The sequence below is a fragment of the Martes martes genome, assembly GCF_963455335.1.
Source record: "Martes martes genome assembly, chromosome: 5".
NCBI lineage: Eukaryota > Metazoa > Chordata > Mammalia > Carnivora > Mustelidae > Martes > Martes martes.
The window spans coordinates 96,431,038-96,446,785 of record NC_137892.1 but is presented as its reverse complement, the minus strand read 5'-3'; the positions used below and the strand labels follow the sequence as shown (position 1 = coordinate 96,446,785).

At 35.4% G+C, this 15,748-nt stretch overlaps 1 protein-coding gene across 1 annotated transcript in view; it reads right to left on the bottom strand.

Moving 5' to 3' along the window:
• The window catches only part of MEIKIN (meiotic kinetochore factor), a gene marked incomplete at both ends in the record, with an annotated part of 87,730 nt that overhangs the window by 23,743 nt on the left and 48,239 nt on the right, over positions 1-15,748 (bottom strand). Inside the window, one exon of the mRNA XM_080803812.1 lies at positions 14,570-14,640. Within this exon, the coding sequence (XP_080659938.1) occupies positions 14,570-14,640 (71 nt within the window). The remainder of the gene's footprint in view (positions 1-14,569; positions 14,641-15,748) is intronic.

Genomic DNA, 15,748 nt, shown 5'->3' with positions numbered 1-15,748 from the left:
AGGATCATGACCTAAGCCGAAGGCTGTCGCTTAACCAACTGAGACACCCAGGCGCACCCCCCCTTCTTTTCTTAATATGGTGCATCATGCTGACTGATCTGCGAAATGTTGAACCACCCTTACAGCCCAGGAATAAATCCCATTTGATCATGGTCAATAATTCTTTTAATGTACTGTTGAATTCAATTTGCTAGTATTTTTTTGAGAATTTTGCATTCATGTTCATCAGGGATATTGGGCTATAATTCTCCTTTTCAGTGGGGTCTTTGTCTGGTTTTGGAATCAAGGTAATGTTAGCTTCATAGAATGAATTTGGAAGTTTTCCTCCCATTTCTATTTTTTGGAACAGTTTAAGGAGAATAGGTATTAACTCTCCTTTAAATGTCTGTCAGAAATCCCCTGGGAATCCATCCAGCCCTGGACTTTTGTTTGTTAGGAGATTTTTGATTACTGAATCAATTTCTTTGCTGGTTATGGGTCTGTTCAGGTTTTCTATTTCTTGTGGTTTCAGTTTTGGTAGTTTACATGTTTCTAGGAATTTGTCCATTTCTTACAGACTGCCTAATATTTTGGCATATAATTGCTCATAGTAGTCTCTTATAATTGTTTGCATTTCTGTGGTGTTGGTTGTGATCTCTCCTCTCTCATTCATAGTTTTATCTATTTAGGTCTTTTCTCTTTCCTTTTTGATAAGTCTGGCTAGGAGTTTATCAATTTTATTAATTCTTTTGAAGAACCAGCTCTTGGTTTTGTTAATCAGTTCTACTGTAGTTTTTTGTTTTGTTTATTTCTATATCTTTTATTTATGCTCTAATCTTTTTTTTTTAAAGATTTTTTTTATTTATGTATTTGACAGACAGAGATCACAAGTAGGCAGAGAGGCAGGCAGAGAGAGAGGGAGGAGGAAGCAGGCTCCCTGCTGAGCAGAGAGCCTGATGTGGGGCTCGATCCCAGGACCCTGGGATCATGACCCGAGCCAAAGGCAGAGGCTTTAACCCACCGAGCCACCCAGGTGCCCCCCTGCTCTAATCTTTATTATTTTCCTTCTTCTGCTAGCTTTAGGCTTTATTTGCTGCTCCTTTTCTAGTTCCTTTAGGTGTAAAGTTAGGTTGTGTAGTTGATACTTTTCTTGAGGTAGTTCTATATTACAATATAATTCCCTCTTAGGACTGCATTTACTGCATCCCAAAGGTTTTGGACTGTCACGTTCTCATTTTCCTGTGCTTCCATGTATTTTTTTATTTCTTCTTTAATCTCCTGGTAATCCATTAGTTCTACAGGAGGACGCTTTTTAACCTCCATGTATTTGTAGTATTTCCAAATTTTTTCTTGGGATTGACTTCAGGTTTCATAACATTGTGGTCTGAAAATATGCACAGTATGATCTTAATCCTTTTACACTTGTTGAGGGCTGATTTGTGACCCAGTATGTGATCTGTTCTGGAGAATGTTCCATGTGCACTCAGAAAGAATCTGTATTCTGCTGCCTTAAGATGAAATGTTCTGAATATACCTCTTAAGTCCATCTGGTTCACTGTGTCATTCAAAGCCATTGTTTCCTTGCTGATTTTCAATCTGTCCATTGTCATGAGTGGAGAGTTAAAGTCTCCTACTGTTATTGCATTATTATCAATTAATTTCTTTATGTTTATTATTAATTGATTTATATATTTGGATACTCCCAAGTTGGGGGCATAAATATTCACAACTGTTCAATCTTCTTGATGGATAGATCCCTTAATCATTATACAATGCCCTTTTTCATGTCTTGTTACAGACTTTGTTTTAAAATCTAGTTTGTCTGATATAAGTATGACTACTCCAGCTTTCTTTCAATGTCCATTAGTATAATAGATGGTTCTCCATCCCCTCACTTTCAATTTGTAGGTGTCTTTAGGTCTAAAATGAATCTCCTATAGGCAGCATAGAGATGGATTTGTTTTTCTATCCATTCTGACACCCTATGCCTTTTGACTGGAGCATTTAGTCCATTTATACTCAGAAATTGTTGTAAGATATGAATTTAGTGCTATTGTGTTACCTGTAGAGTTGGGTTTCTGGTGCTATTCTCTGGTCCTTTCTGGTCTTTTTGCTTTGGGTCTTTTTTTTCCCCCTCCACTCAAAGAGTTCAATTCAAAGGGTCAAATTTCTTGCAGGATTGTTTGTGGTCTGGAACTCCTTTAGTTTTTGTTTGTCTGGGAAACTCTTTAACTCTCCTTCCATTCTGAATGACAGCCTTGCTGGATAAAGAATTCTTGGCTGCACATTTTTCCCATTCAGCATATTGAATATTTCCTTCCACGCTTTTCTGGTCTATCAGGTTTCTGTGGACAGATCTGCTGCAAACCTGATTTGTCTTCCCTTTTAGGTTAAGGACTTTTTTTCCCCATTGGTGATGGTCGGCTTTTGTTGAATTTAATGGGAGATCTCTGTGCTTCTTGGATTTTGATGACCTTGGATTTTGATTGTCCTTTCAGTTTTCAGCTATAATTTGTTCAAATAAACCTTCTGCCCCTTTTTCTCTCTCTTCATCTTCTGGGGCTTCTATGATATGAATGGTATTATGTTTTATTTAAAAATTTTTTTTAAAAAATCACATTATGTTAGTCACTCTACAGTACGTCATTAGTTTTTGATGTAGTGTTCCAAGATTAATTGTTTACATATAACACCCAGTGCTCCATGCAAAACATGCCCTCCTTAATACCCATCACCGGACTGGTATTATGTTTTAATAAGTCACTGAGTTCCCTAAGTCCACCTTCATAGTCCATTACTTTTCTTTCCCTCTTCTTTTCACCTTCATTATTTTCCATAATTTTATCTTCTGTATCATTGACTCACTGCTCTGCTTCATCCATCCTCATTTTTATGACCTCCACTTGGGATTGCATCTCAGTTATAGCATTTGTTTTTCAGCCTGACTAGATTTTAGTTCTTTCATTTCTGCAGTAAGGGATTCTCTAGTGTCTTCTATGCTTTTTTCAACCCCAGCTAGTATACTTATAGTCTTTGTTGTAAATTGTAGTTCAGACATATTGCTTATATCTGTATTGATTAAATCCCTGGCCATGAGTACTACCTCCTTTTCTTTGTTTTGGAGCAAATTTCTCCATCTCATCATTTTGTCCAGAGAAGAAAAGAAACAACAACAACAAAACTAGATCCTGGGTGTGTTTTGGTCTGTTTGTCAAAATAATTTTCCAAAAGGTGGTTGCTTTCCTACTTGTAGACTTGTAGTTTTTGTTCTCAAATCTCCAACTGCTTTCTTGGGTGTTTGGAACAATTTTGTAACTATCTAGCTATATTAGAGGGATAAGACAAGCTTAGTGTCCCCTTAATCCTCTGCCTTATCAACTCCTCCTCCACCAGAGCCTAATTTTAGAACATTTTTGCTCCCCCTAAAAGAAACTCCATATCCATTAGCAGTAAGTCTCCATTCTACCTCCCACCAGACCTATGTAACCACTAGTCTTTATTTGCCTACCCAAATGGAATTATATAATATGTGGTCTTTTTGACTAGCTTCTTTGTTTTTCAAGGTTCATCCAAGCTGTAGGATGCCACAGTTATTATTATTACAATTTTTTATTGGCTATCTTATCAATTATAATGGGTATTAAGTAATTAAGTAATTATAATGGGTATTAAGTAATCTCTCATTGTGGTTTTGATTTGCATTTCCCTAATGACTAATCATAAGAGCATCTTTTCATGTGTTTATTCGCCATTTGTATATCTTGATTTGAGAACTATAGGAAAGTTCTTATACAGCAGCATCCCAAGGATGATAAAACTATAGTCAGGAACCACCTATTAGGAGCACAGTTTTGAGAAGGAACAGATGATACAAGAGCATAAGAAATGGCATTTAATCAAGATGTGACACATTTAAATTATAAGATCCTTGATTTGTATACACATGTGTGTGTACCTGTGTATGTGAATTGATAGAGTATGAAATTGAGACAGTTTGCATGTAAGCCAGAAAGGGAAATGTAACTTTGAGGAAGTGAAGAAGCATGGAAAAGTAAACAGAAAGTATGGGGAAGATGTTTTATTGTTTTAGGCTAAAGAAGTGAAGTTCAGGCCAACTTCAACTAGATCACTAGGTCATAGAGGCTCCAGTTGCTCACTGGGTTACACTCAGTTAACCCCTCTTCCTCATTTCCATCATTCCCATTAGCCCTCAAAAATGATTTAGCAAACACAACAAAACATGTTTCCTTTGACCCTGCATCTCCTTCTAGTTACTGTGCTTTTTCTTAATTTCCCCTCAGAGTCAAGTTCCATACATAATCATTACTTCCCCACTTCCCCCCCACCCCAACCTTTAATGAGGAAAAACTGACAAATATAGTTGTATATATTTTAAGTGATTTTAATGATTTGATACACATAAACATTGCCAAATGACCAAGATCATTAACATATCCACCACCTAACATATAAATTGTGTGTGTGTGTGTGTGTGTGTGTGTGTGTGTGTGTAGTGAGAAAGCTTAAGATCTACTCTCAGTAACTTTCAAATAAATAATATTGTATTATAATTATCACCATGCTGTACATTAGATTCTCAGAACTTATTCTTATAAATGAAAGTTTGTACCTTTTGACCTACATCTCCCCATTTCCCCAGAGGCCTAGACCCTGGCAACTACCATTATATTTTCTATTCTCTGTTTCTATGAAATTGGCTTTGTTTGTTTTTTGTTTTTTAGGATTCCACATATAAATGATACTATACAGTATTTGTCTTCCTCTGGTTTATTTCATTTAACATAATGCCTTTCAGGTTCATGTATGTGATTGTAAATGCAAGATTTTCTTCTTTTTATGACTTAATAATATTCCATTATCTATATCTATATCTATATCTATATCTACCATACTTTCTTTATCCATTCATCCATTGAAGGACTTTTAGGCTGTTTCCATATCTTGGTTATTGTGAATAATGCTGCAGTGAACAGGGGAATGCAGATATCTATCTCTTGTGATACCCATTTCATTTTCTTTCTCCTTTGGATATATATCCAGAAGTAGAATGGCAGGATCACATCGTAGTTCTTTTTATTTTTTTGAAGAACCACCATATGGTTCTCCATAATACTTGTACTAACTCACAGTCCCACTAACAGTATTTAAGGATTCCCTTTTCTGCACATCTTTGCCAACATTTGTTATCTCTGTGTTTCTGATAATAGCCATCCTAACAGGTGTCATTTGTGGTTTGCATTTGCATTTCTCTGATTATTAGTGATATTCAGCACCTCCTCATGTACCTTTTGGCAGCATCTATGTCTTCTTTGGGAGAATATCTATTCACGTATTTTGCCTGTTCTAAAATTGGATTTTTTGGTTTTTTGGCATTGAGTTGTACAAGTTCTTTAAATATTTTAAATATTAACCCCTTATAAGATATGTGATTTGCAAATATTTTCTCCCATTCTGTGGCTTGCATTTTCACCTTTGCAGCGTAAAAGCTCTTTAGTTTAATGTAGTCTCACTACATTTTACTTTAGTATTTTTTCAAATGTTCTTTTGGTGTCTTATCAAAGAAATCATTGCCAAGATCAATGTCAAGGAGGTTTTGCCCTATGTTTTATGGTTTCAGGTCTTATATTTAAGTCCTTAATCCATTTTGACTTAACTTTTTGTGAGTGGTATAAGATAGGAGTCACGTCTCATTCTTTTGCATGTAAATGTCCACCTTTCCCATTACCATTTATTGAAGAGACTATACTTTCTCCAATTTGTGGTCTTGGCACCCTTGTCAAAAATCAATTGGCTGTAGAAATGTGGGTTTATTTCTGGTCTCTCTATTCTGTTCTACTGGTCTAAGTGCTTCTTTTTTTTTTTTAAATTTTATTTATTCGATAGAGATCACAAGTAGGCAGAGAAGCAGGCAGAGAGAGAGGAGGAAGCAGGCTTCCCACTGAGCAGAGAGCCTGATGCGGGGCTCGATCCCAGGACCCTGGGATCATGACCTGAGCTGAAGGCAGAGGCTTTAACCCACTGAGCCACCCAGGCGCCCCTAAGTGCTTCTTTTTATGCCAGAACCATAATGTTTCCATTTCTATAGCTTTGTAATATATATTAAAATCAAGAATGTGATGTCTCCAGCTTTGTTCTTCTTTCTCAAGATTGTTTTGGTTATTTGGGGTCTTATGTGGTTCCAAACAAATTTAAGTAGAGTTTTTCTATTTCTGAGAAAAATGTGATTGGAACTTTAAATGGGATTACACTGGCTCTGTAGATTGCTTTGATTAGGATGGACAATTTCATAATATAAATTCTTCACATCTAAAAACATGGGATATCTTTCCATTTATTTGTGTGTTCTTCAATTACTTTCATCAATGTCTTAGAGTTTGTAGTGTACAGGTCCTTTATCTCCTTAGTTAAATTTATCTCTAAGTATTTTATTGTTTTTGATGAGATTATGAATGGGACTTTTGAAGGGAAAACCACAGTTCTTCTCTCCCAGTGAATCTTTCTCCTATAAGTGTCCTTAAGTACTTATACTTCTGATACTTCTAGTCACTAAATGTGTTTGGGGTTTTTACCATAATAGGAAATTCTCTGCAACACCAGCTAGGTGTCCTACAATTCAACTCAATCCTAATACTGTCTCCCTGGAGATGGGTCAGATCCCATAGGTTTAGGGCTCAGTTCCACAAGACTGCTGCTACCCTACTTCAAATGCCAATCACAAGTACTAGGTGCCCAGGTTATCCTCAACTTCTGTACAATTTGCCTACAAACTGAAAGCCTCTATCACCCCATCATCAGGTTCAATTAGTTTGCTAGAGCAGGGAAACACTTACTCACATTTACTAATTTATTAAAGGTTATGATAAAGGATACATATGAACACAGAGCAAGGTCTAGGAGGGTCCCAAGTATAGAAACATCTGCCACCATGGAGTTCTGCTCTGTCACCTTCCTGGCGTGGTTGTGTTCACCAACCTACAAGATCTCCAAATCCCCTACCATTTGAATTTTTATGGAGGCCTTCTCACATAGGCATAATCAGTTACTAACTTTATTCAAGCGTCTTTCTCCTCTTTGGAGAAGGGGGTAACTGGGTTGAAAATTTTAAGCTTCTAATTATGGCTTGGTCTTTCTGATGACCAACCCCCTTCCAGGAGCCATGTAGGAGTCCACTCAGAGTTGTCTCATGAACAAAAGAGCCTTTAGTATTCTTTACATATTCTTACATAAATAGATTTATTTATGTATTAGAGAGAGAGAAAAAGAGAGTGGGGAGAGGGGTAGAGAGTCCCAAGCAGACTCTACATGAGCATGAGCCTGATGTGGGACTCAATTTCACAACCCTGAGATCAAGACCTTGGTCTTTCTGATGACCAACCCCCTTCCAGGAGCCATGTAGGAGTCCACTCAGAGTTGTCTCATAAACAAAAGAGCCTTTAGTATTCTTTACATATTCTTACATAAATAGATTTATTTATGTATTAGAAAGAGAGAAAAAGAGAGTGGGGAGAGGGGTAGAGAGTCCCAAGCGGACTCTACATGAGCATGGAGCCTGATGTGGGACTCAATTTCACAACCCTGAGATCAAGACCTGAGCCAAAACCAAGAGTGGGTGCCAAACCAACTGCACCACCCAGGCACGCCAAAAAGATCCTCTAGTATTCTTATCAATTAGGAATTACAAAGGTTTTAGGAGCCCTGTGTGAGGGGTGAAGTAAAAAAACAAAATATTAAAACAAGAGATGCTGTTGGTTTTCTTCATCACTTAGGAAATTACAAGTGTTTAGGAGCTCTGTGCCAGGAAATGGGGGCAGAAACCAATATATATTTCATATATTTTTTCTCTTATATATATATATTTTTTCTTATACATATTTGTATATTTTTTTCTTTTATCTCACAGAATTGCTTTTTAATTTTACTTCCAAAGAGCTTGATGCTAGTGTATAGAAACACAACAGATCTTGGTATACTGATTTTGTATTCTGTAACTTTACTGATTTTATTTACCTCCTAACAGTTTTTCAGTGGAGCCTTTAGGGTTTTCAGTATATAAGATCATGCCATCTACAGAGGATAATTTCATTTCCTCCTTTCTTATATGGATGATTTTGGTTCTTTTTCTTACCTAATTGCTCTGGCTAAACTTGCAGTACTATGTTGAAAAGACATAGCAAGAGTGAACATCTTTTCTTATTCCTGATCTTAGAAAAATGGCTTTTAACTTTTCACCATTGAGTATGACATCAGCTGTGAGCTTGTTATATATAGCCTTTATTATGTTGAGGTATATTCCTTCTACACCTAATTTGTTGAATGTTTCTATCATGAGAGGATGTTGAATTTTGTCCAGTGCTTTTCTACATCTATTGAAATGATCATATGATTTTTATCCTTCATTCTGTTAAGGTGGGTTATCACATTAATTGATTTTCTTATGTTGAATTATTCCTTGCATCTCAAGGATAAATCCTATTTGATCATGGTATATGATCTTCTCATTGTGCTCTTAAATATGGTTTGCTAGTATTTTCTTGAGGATTTTTAAATCTATGTTCATCAGGGATATTGGCCTGTAAGTTTCTTTTCTTTCAGTGTTCTTGCCTGGATTTGGTATCACAGTAATTCCAGCTTTGTAAAATGAGTTTGGAAGTGTTCCTTCCTCTTCAATTTTTTAGAAAAGTTTAAGAAGGACTGGTATTAATTCTTATTTAAACATTTGGTAGAATTCACCAGTGAAGTCATCTGGTCCCTTTTATTTGCTGGAGATCTTTTTATTACTGATTCCATTTCCTTACTTTTTATTGTCTGTTCAGATTTTCTGTTATTTCATGATTAAGGCTTGGTAAGTTTCTGTTTCTAGGAATTTACCCATATCTTCTAAGTTATCTAATTTTTGGTATATAATTATTCATAGTAGTCTGTTATGTTCCTTTGTATTTCTGTGGTATGCACTGTAATGTCTTATCTTTCATTGATAATTTTATTAATGAGTCATTTCTCTTTTTTCTTAAAGTTTTTCCATTGTTTATCTTTTAATAAAACTGACTCTTAGTTTTGTTAATGATTCTTATTGCTTTTCTAATCTCTATTTCATTTATTTCTTCTCTTATTTTTATTTCCTTCATTCTGCTTTGGACTTTGTTCTTTTTCTAGTTCCTTGTAGAATAAGGTTAGGTTGCATGTTTGAGATCTTAATTTTTTCATAATGTAGGTATTTATCATAATAAAATTCTATCTTAGGGTTACTTTTGCAGCATCCCATAAGTTTTGGTATGTTGTGTTTCTATTTTTATTTGTCTTAAGATTTTTTTGATATCTCTTGATTTATTCTTTGACTCATTAGTTATTCAAAAATGTTATTTAATTTTCACATATTTGTGAATTTTCCCTTTTCCTTATGTTATACATTTCTAATGTCATGCCAGTATGTCAGAAGAGATACTTGATATAATTTCAATCTTCTTAACGTTTGTTAAAACTTGTTTTGTGATGCAATATGTGATCTATCCTGGAGTATGTTCCATGTGCACTGACAAGAATGTGGATTCTACTGTTGTTGAATGAAATGTTCTGTATATGTCTGTTAGGTCTGTTTGGTCTAAAGTGTTGTTCAAATCCATTATTCTCTCAATGATTTTCTGTCTGGATGATCTATTCACTGTTGGATAGTAGGGTACTGAAATATCCTACTACTATTGCATTGTTGTCCATTTCTGCCTTCAGACCTGTTAAAGATTAATATATTTAGGTCCCTCAATGTTGGATGTTTATATACTTACAACTGTTATATCCTTTTGATGAATTGGCCCCTTATTATTATGTAATATCATTGTCTCTTATTATAGCTTTTAACTTAAAATCTATTTTGTCTGATATAACTACTCCTGATCTCGTCTAGTTTACACTTCCATGGAAAAATTTTTATATCCTTTCACTTTCAGCCTAATTGCCTTTAAACCTTAAGCAAATCTATGGGGAACCTGAGTGGCTCAGTTGGTTAAGTGTCTGACTCTCGATCTCAGGGTCATGAGTTTCAAGCCTCCTACATGAAAGAAAGAAAGAAAAGAGGGAGAGAGAAAGAAAGAAGTTTAAGTGAATCTCTTCTAGGCAGCATATAGTGGGCTATTTTTTTTTTTATTCCCCCACTTTACGTCTTTTAAATGGCAAATTTAAATAATTTACATTTAAAGTAATTCTTGACAGGTAAGAACTTATTGATAGTAAGGACTATCATCATTTTGTTAATTGCTTTCTGATAGTTCTTTACTTCCTTTGTTCTTATATTCCTCTCTTGCTGTCTTTCTTTGTGAACTGATTTTTTTTTTTAAATAGGGATATGCTTTGATTTTTTTCTCTTTACCTTTTGTGTGTCTCTTAAAGACTTGTGCCCAGATTGTCATAGGGCTTTCAAAATAGTTACAACAGTTCATTTTAAGCTGATAACTTCAACTGCATAAAGATGTCCTACACATTTACTCTTCACCCCCACATATGTTTCATGTTGTTGGTGTCACAATTTACTTCTTTTTATATTTTATATTTCCTTCTTTTCTATAACTTTTCAACCTCTTCCAATCTGGCTTGCCTCTCATCAGTCCACTAAAATTATTCTTGCTAAAGTCATCACTTTCCTTCTTGATTCTGAATGCAATTGAGTTTTTAAAAATTAATAAATTTTTATTTTACTTTTTTAATTTTTTAAAAGATTTTATTTATTTATTTGACAGACAGAGAGAGAGATCACAAGTAGGTAGAGCAGCAGGCAGAGAGAGAGGGGAAAGCAGGCTCCCTGCTGAGCAGAGAGTCCGATGTGGGGCTCGATCCCAGGACCCTGAGATCATGGCCCAGGCTAAAGGCAGAGGCTTAACCCACTGGGCCACCAAGGTGCCCCCAAAATTAACAAATTTTTAAAGAAAAATTGGAGGGTCACAGCAAAATTGAGCAGAATATACAGAGTTCCCATATAGTCTTTGACCCTACATATACAATCTTCCTTATTTAACATACTGCATCATATTCTTACATTTATTAGGAGAGTTAAACCTATATTGACACATTATTGTCTTTTCCCTGAGAACTTCCTTTAACATTTCTTACAAAGCAGGCCTACTGGTAACAAATTATAATTTTTGTTTGTCTAAGAAAGTCTTTAGTTCTCCTTCATTTTTGAAGGGTAATTTCATGAGGTATAGAATTCTAGGTTGGTGGGTGTTTTTCCTCTCAGGACTTTAAGTTTTCACTTCCCTCTTTTCTTGCATGATAGTTTCTAGGGAGAGCTCTGTAATTCTTACCTTTATTCTTCTATAGGCATGGTGTTTTTTTTCCTTCTGGCTTCTTTCAACATTTTTTTCTTTCTTTCAAGATGTCTGAATATGATAAATCGAGTTGTAGTTTTGAGGGTACTTATCCTACTCAGTGTTCTTTGACCTTCCTGAATCTATAATTTGGTATCTGACATTAACTTTAGGAAATTCTCAGTCATTATTTCTTCAAATATTGTTTCTGTACCTTTCCTGTGTCTTCTCTTTCTGGAATTCCAATTATGTGTATGTCACACCTTTTGTAGTTGTCCCACAGTTCTTGAATATTCTGTTCTTTTTTTCAGTCTTTTTTCTCTTTGTTTTTCAGTTTTGAAAGTTTCTACTATCATATCCTCAAACTCAAGTATTTTTTCTTCACTATGCCCAGTCTACTAATAAGACCATCAAAAGCATTCTTCATTCTTGCTATAGTATTTTTGATCTCTAGCATTTCTGTTTTGATCTTTCTTAGAATTTCCATCTCTTAGGTTCATGGGTGGTTCAGTTGGTTAAGTGACTGCCTTTGGCTCAGGTCATGATCCCGGGTTTCCAGAATTGATTCCTGCATCAAGCTCCCAGCTCCACAGGGAATCTGCTTCTCTCTCTGATCTTCTCCCCTCTCATGCTCTCTCTTACTTGCTCTCTCTCAAATAAATAAGCAAAATATTTTTAAAAAAAAAGAACTTCCATCTCTCTGTTTATATTATTCACCTGTTTTTGCATGTTGTCTACTTTTTTCTATAATTCCCTTAGCATATTAATCATAGCTATTTAAAATTCTGGTCTGATCATTCTACTACTACTGCTTTATCTGACTCTGGTTCTGGTGTCTATTTAGTCTCTTCAAACTGTGTTTTTTGTTTGTTTGTTTGTTTTTGCCTTTTAATAAACCTTATAATTTTTTGCTAAAAGGTAGACAAGATGTACTAAGTAATGGGAACAGTGGTAGATAGGCCTTTAGTAAGGTAGTGGCAAGGTGTAAGTCATAGTGCTATGAGTAGGTCTTTTTTGTTGAGCCTTTACACCTGGAAGGTAAAATTTGCCAGTACTTCTTAGTCCCCATATCTTCTTAGGTGGGACAGGACATGTAGAGACATCTGTATCTGGATATTTCCATATCTCCAGAGAGAGCTTGAATTGGAATATTTCCTTTCCTCGTTTGTAAAAGCAGAGCTGGCTGAAGTTGGGTATTTCCTTTCCCCAAGGTAGGTCAGACTCTACTAAAACCCCAACAAGTTAGGCTCTGGTGAAATACATTCTTCTGAGGGAAGGCTTTGTTAAGAACAGAATATTCCAGTATATTTGGAGATTGTTCTTTTTCTCTTCCCATTACCAAAAGCATGAAGGGATTTTTTCTCAGATATTGACTGTGAGGATCTGATAGAGGTCCTTCCTAAAGATAAAACTCTTTAGGTTTTTAGATAAAAAAGTGTCAAGTCCCCCTGATGACTGTGTCCATCTTGAGTTTTTAACTCTCAGCATTGTCCTCACTGAGCCTCTAGCAACTCATCAACCACACCAACACTGGTTTTCCCTCCCAGCAGTGGTTCTCAGGGAGGTTTCTGTTCAAGTGTTTTTGCTCCAATAAGTCATGATTCTCTGTATCCATCTGTCTTTCCAAGTATTAGTGCAGCACTTTGGCCTATGACATAATTTTTCTGACATATCTAAAAGACTATCTAAAAAGACTTGTTGATTTTTAACTTTGTTCAGGTGTTTTTTTTTTTTTTAAGATTTATTCATTTATTTAAGAGAGAGAGAGACTGAGAGATAGAACAAGCACAGGGGTTGGGGATAGAGGGAGAGAGTCTCAATCAGACTCCACAGAGAGCCCAGAGCTAAACTCAGGGCCCAATCTCAAGATTCCAAGATCACCACCCAAGCAGAAACAAAAAGTCAGGCACTCAACTGACTGCACCACCCAAGTGCCCCTTTGTTCAGGTTTTTATTTGTTAGGCCAAAGTGGTGACTTCTAAGTTCCTTACGTGCTAGACCAGAAACTGGAAGTCCTCCAAATTTGCAAAGTTCTTTATAACACTGGGATTCCAAGCAACATTCAGTATTATTAACCACTTCCCCTTTTAGGAGTAAATATTCTTGTCTCTTCTCCTATGATATTACATTCTGTTCATTTTCCTCTTTTTCTCTGTCCACTCTTTTCTACCTGACTTTTGAGTATTCCAAGGAATGATCCTGGACTCTTCTCTTCCTCACTCTGTAGAAACTCATTCTTTCTCAGGTGCTTTCATCTATTTGCATAAACTTAGAAATATCTGCAACACTTTATATTTATCTTCCATTTTCCTGACCTGCAGATTTATAGCCAGTGGTCCTTACAACATTTACATTTTCATGTACTCTCAGACCCCCTGCCTCACCTATCACACTAAATAGTACACTTATCCACCAAAGCTGCTGAAGACAGAAACCTAGAAGTCTTTTTTGACACTTCGCTCCTTCATCTTCCATCTCCAATTCATGATCTCTACAGGCAAAATTATCTTAAATCCACGCATATTTCCCAACTCTCCTACAAAATATCCTTGTCAAGCCACCACAATCTTGTACCTAAAATATCTGTAACTTCATACTAAGGAATCTTCCTACTGAGACTCTTGCCCTTTTTCAATTTTTTTTACCCAATGTATACAATGACAGTCAAGTGTAGTGGAAAGAATACAGGTGTAAGATCCAGAAAAACCTGCCACAAACTCCTCAAACACACTAATTAATATCTAAACCTCATTTTTCTTAGCTATAAAATAGGTGAAAACAAAGCAAAACAAACAAAAACCTCATAGGTAGGAATGTTATAAGGAAAAGATATGATTTATAAAAAGTGCTTAGAATAATGCCTAGCACTGAATAGTCACTCAAAGAGTAGCTCCTGTTACATACAAAATAAAGTTCATATTTCCCCCCAAAGACCTCTAGATTCTAGACCTAACGTATTAATTCACAAATTCTCCTCAGCAGAAAACACTGCTCTGGCTACCTAGCAAATGTCTTATTTTTACCTTAAATTAATGTTTAATAGACATCCAATTATCCAAAAGGAATTGGGAAGAACTGTAAACTTTCTCTTTCATTAAACTTATTTACAGTATATATTCATGTAACAGTAATGTAATCTAATTCCTAAGTTCGAAACCTGTTTGAAATTATTGACTTAAATAGCTGAAAAATATTCCTATAAAACTGTTGGTTAAGAATATGTCCTACATCAATGAAATTTATGATTTATATAGTTTTTCTGTTGCAACACTTACTTTTTTCTTTGTTTTCTCGACGGCTGAAGGGTAAGTTTTCTCAGCAAGTAAAACTTCACAAGCTGCATTATCTGTAAAGAAAAAGATGCTTCAATATTTTAATCATTTAACCTCTCATTAACTGTAAGTATAGAAAGTAGAACTCAAATTTGGAAAAAAAACAAAAACAAAAACAAAACACTCTGATCTTAATGACTGTGTCTTTGAAATAGGTTTAGAAGAAAATCTTAATATATGTTGAATAACCTGACTTACTACATAAAGGGCTTTATTTTTAAGAGCTCTAGGTTTCACACAAGTAAATAAGCTCTATGTAAAATATTTACTTTTCATTTGGTACAGAAGGTTGCATGTGATTAGAATTCTTCAATAACTATCCTTCCATTTCCATTCTCCTATATTTTCAGGCTCTCCCTTTTTACTGCAAATTTTCTATTAGAATTTAAAATACAGTCAGGACTCTTTTATCTTACCAAAAACTTTATCTGTACCCCATACTCCTTCCTGTTACATCCTTTCTCTCCTCTTCTCCATGGGCATGTTTCTTCAAAGAGCTGTCCACATATACTAACATAACTTCCTCTCCTCCTGTTTACTCCCAAACCCACAGCAATCTAGTTTCAGGTCCCACCTTTATGAACAGAAACCTTTTCTGTCCTATCTTACTGGACATCAGTACAACAAATATGAACACTTTCCCTCTGGCCCCTTTTATGGCTCTTCTTTATTTCTGACTTTTCTCTTTTTTTTCCTCTCCAGGCTCAATCCGAGGCAACAAATATCTAGTTTGCTATGTGCCAAAGTTACTGTTATGAGTATTGCAAATTTTTTTTTTATTCTTAACACTAATACCTTGCTTTAAGTCAACACAAGATTTCTCTTCGAATTATTTCAATAGCTTTTCATTTCAGCTCCCTCTGCAGTCCACTGCCCACATAATATACCTAAAACACAAGTTTAATACATCTGCTTAAAATTCTTCCAAGGCTTCTCTCTCTCTCTCTCTCTCTCTTTTTTTTTTTTTGCTATTTTAATTGGGATTTTTTTACTTTAAAAAAAAAATTCTTCCAAGGCTTTCCATTGTATTCAAGTTAAAACTCAAACTTCTTAACTCAGCATACAAAATTCTGGTTTTTATGAACCCTGCCTGTATACTTCTATATTCCCAGCCTCACTGCA